This window comes from Homalodisca vitripennis, chromosome 2, assembly GCF_021130785.1.
Source record: "Homalodisca vitripennis isolate AUS2020 chromosome 2, UT_GWSS_2.1, whole genome shotgun sequence".
NCBI lineage: Eukaryota > Metazoa > Arthropoda > Insecta > Hemiptera > Cicadellidae > Homalodisca > Homalodisca vitripennis.
This window is the reverse complement of record NC_060208.1, coordinates 172,349,230-172,359,268: the sequence shown is the minus strand read 5'-3', so window position 1 is coordinate 172,359,268 and position 10,039 is coordinate 172,349,230. Positions and strand designations below refer to the sequence as shown.

The window sequence follows — 10,039 nt, the reverse complement described above, 5'->3', positions numbered from 1 at the left end:
CTATTAAAAAAATCATTTACCAAATAGCATGCTTTTATTAACAAATTATTTTCTTTTTAATTCTCTTTAAAAATCTTTTGCTGGACACAAATTCTTTATTATGTTTTTAATACTTTATTTATTATTTTACAAATCATATAGTTTATGGATTTTTCAAATTTGGAAGAGCTATGTTGTTTTATCTGTATAAAATTATGTCTGATGTTATGTTAATTGGCGTTTGTATAGTGAAAAAAAAAGATTTTTATGTTGTGTGCAATATTTGCATAATTCATACAGGTATAAACTTGATAAAGTCATGATTCTTGAATCTTGAAAAAGCTTCCTGCACGGATCAGTGGGGTTTTTTTATCATTCATAATTCTTACAGCTCTTCTTTGTATTAAGAATATTCTGTTAAAACTTAATAAGTTGTTCCTCCCCAGATTTCAATTTTAAATTCACAGAGAAAAAATATTCCTCAATGTTATAAAATGTTAAATATATTATTCAAAAACACTTATTTCTGTGCAGGTTTGGTTGATTGATTGAAACTATCTATAACCTATATACACAAAGCTATGATCAAAGACTTATACATCCTGCGGTATATCTATATAAAGAATTTATTCTTTAATTTATCAAATTTTATTTTTCACGACAATCTAAAAAGATAAAGAGATAAATTCATAAAAAATAATGTATCAGTAGTTACCAAATACACTTAAGATTTAGTGGTGGTGATAGCGGGACCCTGGCGTGAGGTGGTCCACGTCTTGGGAGGGCTTGTATGGTGGCCTCTCATAATATATTTTTTAATAGAAGGACTCCATGAGAAATCTTGTGGGGGTCACTAAATCCTTCCCACTACCACTGTTAAGGGTAAATTTATAAAATTAAAATTGGTCTTTTTGTGTCAACCTGCCTAAATTCATTAAGAATCTGCTGTTGTGACACACTTCAAACAAACTTATGCCTTTATTTTGTGTTTTAGAATTATATGAGAGCTATTGCAAATTAAAGATATAATTAATATGCATCCAACAACCTTTTAGTTTGTTTATATACTTTTAAAATATGTAAACAAAAAATGTACAAAACTACTTAGAATTTGTTTCTTGACTCAAAACATCTAATACGTGTTTAGATGTGTATAAATGATATCTTATATATTAAATCTATGAAAAACATTAACTTTGTGAAAGTGTTTGAAGTTTAACACTGTTTTTATGGAATTAAAATCAAGATGGTTGCCAGTACTGTCAGATCAGATAAGCAGTGGTCTTCTATATTCCAGACACTTTTCAACCTCAGTGAGATGAGATGTAGTACTTTCCTTATAATGGAAAGTATATTAAAAGTGCAGTGACCCTGAACTGATCTGATCACTGGATCAAGAGTGTTGGAGAAAGTATGCAAATATCTGTACCACTTCTTCAAACCTCTTCATTACTACATTTTACCTCCACACTGTTTAATAAACAATTCTGCTTTAAAAAAAATCTTAAATATTTAACAAGAATGTTTATTATAATGTTAAACAATTTTGTTTGTTAAAGAGCACTATTTTTGCTTTTGGTTTATTTAATACATAATGCATTTAAAACATGATGGGGCACTGATTTACTTGATTATTTATTATATTTATGATTTTTATAGCAAGACAATCTTACATGATTGTGCAATGCTTATATCATTTAAACATTTATGTCTATGTAACTTTTATAAATTAAGTAAAAAATATTGTAAGGTTAAATCTAGATAAAATTATAAAGCATATCACTAACAATTTAATATTGTAGCATCTGAATAAAATCTGAAACAATGAAATGTAATTAAAACATTTTTTAGGTACTGTAATAATATTATTCTACTGTTAGACATTTTATCTTTTCTACTTAGTATTTCCTCAACCCTTCAAATAGTTTAAACTAATCTTAATAAACACAATATCAACGATTAGAGGTAAATATTTGAAACTGCAAAACGAAACCATTTGGTAATAAAGCCTAAATTTCACACAAAATCATAGATTAGTAAGGGCTTTGAGAGTAATAAAGATGGTTTTTACAATTTTGTGCTATTGTAAAATGATTTTGCGTACGTAATGGATTTTTATGCTACTGAACTGAATTATACTAGATCAGCCCATATGAAAATAGTCTAAAGTTGGCTGATATATCTGAATCTTCCCTCTAAACCCTGTGCCCAACACTGTTTCCAATTTTACATGTATTTAAAATTACAGGTATGCCTCAAAATCTGTTCCAATAAATAAACAGCTGTTACCATAAACAATGTATATATATTTGATTTCATTAATATTTTGCAAACAGCACCTAAATTAAGCAGGCATCATATGAACATAGCCATGACATAGTGTAACTAGCTTTTTCCAGATTAACTTAAATATTTTCGTTGCTCTAATTTTTAAACACAATCAAAATTAAATACAAAAAATTATAAATATTTTGTAACTTCTTTAACATATATGACAATTTAATTAATGTGAGACAAAATATTTTGGAAGCATTAATCTATATAATAACTAACAGTTTAGGTTCAGAAAGAACCTTAGTCCTAATTCTTTTCGTGAATAAAGTGGCTGAAACCTTAAGGGGTTACAGATTACTTCTGGCTGCGACTGTCCTTTAGCAAAATATAAATGATTGATGTTTAGATTCTGTGATGTTCTAAAAAATCTTTGACGGTTATGGAATTTGAAGAAGTACTAATGGCAGAACATAAAATTGGTTTTAAATCAATTGAAAAAGACCTAAGATGTATGTGTTATAAAAATATTTATAAAGTGTAAAAAATACTATAATAAAAAGGGAATTTTACAAAATATGCAACATACTAAATAGTTAAAAAGGCAAGTCGGTAATAGACTATATATAAAAGTTATAGACCTTATAGGTCTATAACTTTTTAGATAGAACAAAAATGTAATAGGTATGAATATAGATCCAACAAAATATTTAAAATTTTCTATGTGTTTATATTAAAATAAAAGAAAGAGAAATTGGCCTACGACAGACCCTTGTGAAACTCCTCACAGGACAGGAAGCAGTTTGGACTAATGTGTATTATTTTGTAGTTTGGAGTGTTGTTGTTATATCTCTACTAATTGGGTTTGGCTTGGCAAAATGTAGCTTATGAACCAGTAGCGTTAATTTCCTTGAGATGAGGCTATGTCCTAAAAATTCAAACACTTTGTTATAGGCAAGAAGAATTGTGTCATATTGTTTCTTTTCTTTTTTGTCAATTTTTTCAACAATTCTAGTAATACATATTTTGTTGTAAGGCATGTGTCTTGGATGAATTCATTACCTGGTAAAATCCAATTAAGATTTTTATGACTTTTATCTACAAAAATTAAGTGTTTGGATATACAGAATTTTTTCAAGTTGTTTTGTGGCTCGAATAATTATTGAGATTGACTTTTAACTGCTTCTAATGGACGCAGTCAAAATTATGAGAGTTGCTAAAAGTGTGTAAACACACATAGGTAGCTTTATGGATAATGGATTTACTAAAAAAATAAACAGTCTTGCTTGAAACTGGGAAGTAGCACACTAAAATATGTTTCATAAGTAATTTGCTTATTATTACCACAGATATTGTAAAGCTAAAAATTTAAAGTATGTCTTAAAACTTTTTCATTACATCTAGCTACTAAAATATCATAAAATACTTAACTAAATACTAATTAATTTTAAAAAGAAGTGCCTAATGTGTCAGAAATCACACATTCATATAAAGTTTGGATCTAATATTCCAGACCAAATGATGTAGTCAAGGACGTAGCCAGCAAGGGGGTCCAAGGAGTTGGACTCCCCACAAATTTTTAATTGCTTCAATTACTTTTTTAGTAAACGATTATTATTATTCAAATAATTCAGTATTACTGACATGTAATATTAAACTGTCGTTCTCAACACAGATATAGGTCAAGAACGTTTTAAGGAACAAAATGAGGCCTTAATTTCTGTCCACTTTGGGAAAATATCAGTTGTTGACCCTCCCCAATTTTTTTTCCTGGCTACGTTCTTGGGTCTACAGTTGGGTTTAAAATCATGTGGAAACGCAGAATCTATCAATGCAATTGAGTCAGTTGCTATAAGCAGCTTTTTAGAAATGTAATTAAATAATTAATTAATTACCATAAACATAATAAAATATTAGTTTTCTGATGTTCCCTCCAATATAAGATAACACATTTGGAAAAACAACATTTTCATATTAGCATTCCTGTTTGAGGTCTATTTAAGACATCTCATCAACTCTTTTATTACACTGATGTGCACGAATTCATTAAAATAATACTTGTACGATTTTTCATGTCTTACTTATTTTATGGACTGTACATTTGATGAAATTACTTAGTCAATTAAAAGGTACAGTTGGCAAAGCATATTAGGGTCCCAGACCTCTCAAAGTTTTCCAAGTGGCTTGGTTAAGTTTGCTCAAACAGACCGACTTAGCCTCTCGTAACTCGGAGCAGCTACCGACCTTACAGCTTTAATTAGTGTGCTAGCTACAGAACCACAACTGCCCATGAAAACTTATTCGCAGAGGATGATTGAAGCATTACGGTCAATTGAATAATTTCACAATCAGATTTGGAATATGCCTTGCAACAAAATAATGAGTATATAGGTGTTTAAAAATTATTGATTTCAATTATAGTGGAGAGTTTTGGAATTAATAAACGATTTCTCTTGTGACATGTTTCATTACGAAAATTAATTGTTACTATCCTACAACAATTACTTAAACTAATTTGGCGCCTTTTAGCCTCATTGGGTAAAATGATGTCATTATTCCTTTTAACTAAGCTTATGGCCTAAATTAGAAGCTTATGACTTCATTTAGAACTGTGTAAAACGTAAAGTGAATCATTAAAATACAACGTGCTTAATTAACTACTTCATTCATAAAAAACAGAATTCTGGTCACACACGCGTGCATTACAATGAGATTAGAACGAGCAGTCACACTGTTACGACACTATTATTATCACCTGGTGTCCTTGCAACTACTGCAGCAATCATTGCAATCATTGATGCACTGTGGGATATACTTGGAACGACTGTAGCAATAGTAATTTACTGAAGACGCTTTAATGGGTTTATGTGGTTAGAGTCTGTCAAACCCTGGGATGCTGGCACATTAGCATGATATTTTCTATGTTAATAATAAGAACTATTCAGAAACAACAGGGAGATCTCATCGTCGAGATTCAGCCACTACAAGCAAACTCATCATAGCGTAGAGAGGTTCCTGGCTGAGCGTGGCTCTGGGATTGAGCAAAGTTCTATTGTAAAGTTTTAACGAACAGAAATGTGAAGCACAATCTGAGTGGGTACAAGTATTGCTTGTCAATATGTTCAACCAGTAAAAACGTTGATCCTTCCTTGCACGAATGGTGCTCTGGGGAACATTCGAAGCACCCTTTATGACAGAATGCTTCTTATGACCAGTGGTATACTGTCATAAGAAAGTTCAGTAGGTCTTTATATAAGTTGATGTTAGAATTTCGTAGTTTATTCTACACTCGAAATTACCAGAACTATACTTTTTAAAGCAGTTCAGTATTTGATACTATCCCGGTACTACCCATGTCACTAAACTGGTTACCAATTGTCAATGTTTCTTTCCTCAGGAACCACAATCTTAAATTAATTTTTTGATAGCGTTTAAGTAGGTATTGTATGAATACTGCAATGCAATCTTTGTGAAAGACATCAACATTTAAAATATTAAAAATTTTAGATTTAGTACTTAAAATATAGAGGTTTTTACTGAAACAATCTTTTAATTGTAAAAAAACAAATAAAATATATTATCTTGACTAGGAAATAAGGCAAATTCAACTACTGCACACGAAACATATCAAGGCCGGAGTAAATTATAATGGCCTTAAATATAATTCACTTAAACCAGAAGTGCTCATGCAACCTATGAAATTGCGTACCGTATGTTACCTCGGTTAACTTAAATTCAAATTTAAACTCAAATTAATTTATTTTCAATCAAAATACAAACAAGAGGTTATTAATATTAATATTTCAAAAAGAAAATAGTTTCCCACGTGGACAAATAAATATCTGTGGGTGGAAAAACGAGTCAATTCAATCCATAGAGGTGATAAGATGAAGAACGAAAAATTATAAAACAAAAACTACTTACTTTATTAATATAAACAATGATAAATACAGTAAGTTAAAATAAATACATGTACCGAAAGCCAAAAAACCACCTTTCTACTAAAAATTGGCCATTTCCCATAATATTCGTCTCTTTATATTACTTACTAGATATAAAGTGTAGCCTACAAGTAAAAACTAATATGTATGGTATGTTTTTACTTAAAAAATAAAAACGAAACAAAAACATGTATTCGCGTTAAATATATGAGATAAGTAATTAATCACTAAGGGTCAACAAATCAGACAAGTACTTAATATGTAAAGGGTGAAACAGAATCAGATCCCACCAGTAGACAATTATATAAAATTTCAATATATTACAAAGACTTGTCATTCACATGTTCCCACAAACTCATGCATCCACATATACAGTACACACGTATGTATAGTTACACTTCCATGCTTTCATATGCACATGATGCAAAATTATGTAACCCTACAATTATGTATGCAACTCTCAATACAAACTCCAAGTTTTGCACCATAAAGCACGCGAGCGCGCGCGCGCGCCCACACACACACACACACACACACACACCACACACAATATAGAGACGAGCAAGATCAAACAGAACGGAGGAGGTCAGTAAATAAGGTTAAGGTTAAATAAGGTAAATAAGGTTAGGATAAACCCTGTAAGGATCGATTTGCGGTATTGTATTTTACTAAAACGACCTTTAATTTGGTAATATATATATATCGAACTATGCTATAATTTAAGATTATCTTCTGACTTCTTGCGGGTCGTCCCGCTCATAAGATTAAAACCTATATTTATTATTATATTAATTTATTATTACATTTTATTATAATATTTATATATTATAGTTAAACAAATGGTTAACAAATTCGTAACCCGTTCTGACTTTTTATGCACACTGTATATAACTGTGAGAGATTTAGAACTGTAAAATCCTGCTAGTATACAGTAAAAGTTCACATAATAAAACAATAACACAATGTTTTTATAGTAAAAATAAACCTTTATTTATTATTACAATGGCAAGACTAAGAATGATTTACCTTGTAGGCCTAGATAGAAACTGAATTTTGAATTGACAATTTTGTTGTTATTCCAAATTTATTATGATTATTTCTAGTAAAGTTATGGTTACTATTGATTATAAACGGATACTGTTTTTCTTTATACTTAATTGGCCTCACTTGATGGAGGATTTTTAGCCTTGAATAAAAATGGGACATATTTTACCATGTTTTCGTTTGTCATTAGTGCTTTATAGTAAATCCATAGGAATGTAATAAGAATGACAGTCGATCCTACCATCGTTGCCGGACTGTGAACTTGTTTCATCGATGTTTCTGCCTCTACTCTCAGACGCACTGTGCCCACTAGCTTGCGCCGTTGCCAGCACGTAAATAGTCTGCCGTCTTCAAAGAAAACATTTTTGAAGATTATTCTGTTGTAATCGTCAATTTGGATTCTTCCTTGTGTTTCTGTGGCTATTGTCTTGTTAGTGATAGCCCTCTTGTTTACGTACCAGTAAATAGGGATATCCTCCCCTCTGGTACCTGGGCATATGATCATGAAGGGTTGGTTGTAAACGGCGTACTCGACGTTCCTGCTTATCGCTGGCACCTCCCTTGGCAGCCCTTGCAACACGGAGAACACACCGGCCGAATTATTAGCACTTTCTACAATTTTACCACTCGCGTCCTTCGCGTAAAACATGACATTCGTGGAACACAACAGTTTACAGTAAGCAACCATAACTTCACTGCTGCGACCTTCTATTTCTTTCAAATAGCGAAAACCCGGTGACAACATTTTGCTTCTGCACGGAACACCCTCGACAAACATATCTAAAATCTGTAAGTCCCTTTTAGTTGAGGAGTCTCCCGGTATTATGTTAAACCAATCATTGATCTCATCTGTTTTCGGGGATTCATATAGGCGTTCGTGGTTTTCTAATACACTTTTGTGGAGAACGTTTGTACTTAAAGTAGATGTCCTAGAAAGGTCAGTGTTTTGGTCTGACAAGAAGATGCCATCTTTAAGTTGCGTCGTTGCAGAGTACGGTTCTACTTTTGGCGTTGAAGAGGTAGTAGTACGGGAACTAATATTGTGTTGTGCTAACACAGTAGTATCCTTTTGATTTGGGGATGTCGTTAAATGAGCAGATTTAGATTGATTGTACTCGTGGGGTGTTTTTACACTCCAATAGGTTTTCCTTTTATTTCTCAGTTGTTCTGCATGACGTATGTTCTTGTTGGCTATGATGGTACAAATTCCTTGCCGGGTCTTCAGTCCGACCTGATCGCAGCGACTACACTGAGTCCACGGGGCCCACAAGGTGGTCAATGTGACATTCACGTTCGGCAGGGGCAGATCGTCAGCAGCATTGTCCATTTCGGTGTTACCTGCCGGCACTACTCTTTTGACCACCTCCTTTTCGAACACGTGGACAATATAAGGCCTGGAAGTGTGGTTGCCTTTCCTACACAGGTATAATCCTGCTTGCCTATCACCGATGTTGAAGATGAAGAGGTCGATGTTCTTCATCATGATGTTTGAAGTCTCCTTAACTAACCGGACATTGTTAAAGTTATAATCCTCTGAAAAGTACCATTTGTGCTCGAGGAATATGTCTTTTGGGGAATCGCAGACCTCACATTCAAGCATGATGTTGGTGCCATAGAGAAAGGCCACAGCTTTGGGCACTATCATTGTCAGTGTAGACTCCTGCATTGCGTTCTGGCATTCATAGTACATATCCCATAGCTTCGACAACCTATTAAGCTTCATCGGGTCCAGTCCAGGATACAGCACCTCACTTCTTGGCTGGAACCCTAGCAAATCCGCTCTTTTTATTTTGACCATGATATTCTTAATCTTTATTACTTTTTGTTTCAACTTCTCTAAAAAGTTTATTATACCACCTCCACAAAATAATATTTCCATCCCAATCAAAATTAATATGAACATTCCTTTCATGTTGAAACTCAGCCGGATATAATTAAACAAAATGAACATTAACAAAATTGCATGAAGGATAATATGATCATATTGGTTATGTTTTTTGTTTGTAATCATAAGCTGCTAATTATAAAAAAGTGTGTTTCTGTTCATGTGACACAGTTGTTATATTTTGACTATGTCCTTTCAAAGTCTTATGAATGTTGTAGCAATTATGAATTTGTTTAGCCTCTCATTAATAAATACGTATTTAATGCTAAAGTCAAACGACTAAGGAGCTTCGAAAACAGTATCGTACTTGATATCACACACTGATTCAAAAAGTTCTCTTTGTGGTGTGACATTATATCTTGCTGGTAATTCACCTTGCCTACTCTAAAGCTGCCTGTTACTTCCATTTGTAAATTGTCGTTGTTGACCTCACACACTGATTCAAAAAGTTCTCTTTGTGGTGTGACATTATATCTTGCTGGTAATTCACCTTGCCTACTCTAAAGCTGCCTGTTACTTCCATTTGTAAATTGTCGTTGTTGACCTCACACACTGATTCAAAAAGTTCTCTTTGTGGTGTGACATTATATCTTGCTGGTAATTCACCTTGCCTACTCTAAAGCTGCCTGTTACTTCCATTTGTAAATTGTCGTTATTGACCTCACACAGTGATTCAAAAAGTTCTCTTTGTGGTGTGACATTATATCTTGCTGGTAATTCACCTTGCCTACTCTAAAGCTGCCTGTTACATACATTTGTAAATTGTCTTTGTTGATCTCTCACTCTAATTCAAAATTTCTTTAAATGGCGTGACATTATGTCTCCCTGGTTTTACACCTTGTCTACTTCGAAGTTTCCGGTTACTTACATTGGGTAATTGAATTCTCTAAGGAAACAGAGGTTGTAAGAATAAGGGATG

The 10,039-nt window shown here is 32.6% G+C and overlaps 1 protein-coding gene across 1 annotated transcript; it reads right to left on the bottom strand.

Annotated features, from left to right (window-relative positions):
• Positions 1-7,060: 7,060 nt before the first annotated feature.
• LOC124355046 lies at positions 7,061-9,333 on the bottom strand. Its single transcript, XM_046805956.1, has one exon. It carries the CDS (start codon positions 9,244-9,246, stop codon positions 7,345-7,347), a length of 1,902 nt encoding a protein of 633 aa, XP_046661912.1. The 5' UTR covers positions 9,247-9,333; the 3' UTR covers positions 7,061-7,344.
• Positions 9,334-10,039: the final 706 nt, after the last annotated feature.

What these genes read in the sequence shown, in the direction of transcription:
- LOC124355046 (XM_046805956.1), bottom strand. Translation starts at nt 9,246, where the DNA reads ATGATTACAAACAAAAAACATAACCAATATGATCATATTATCCTTCAT.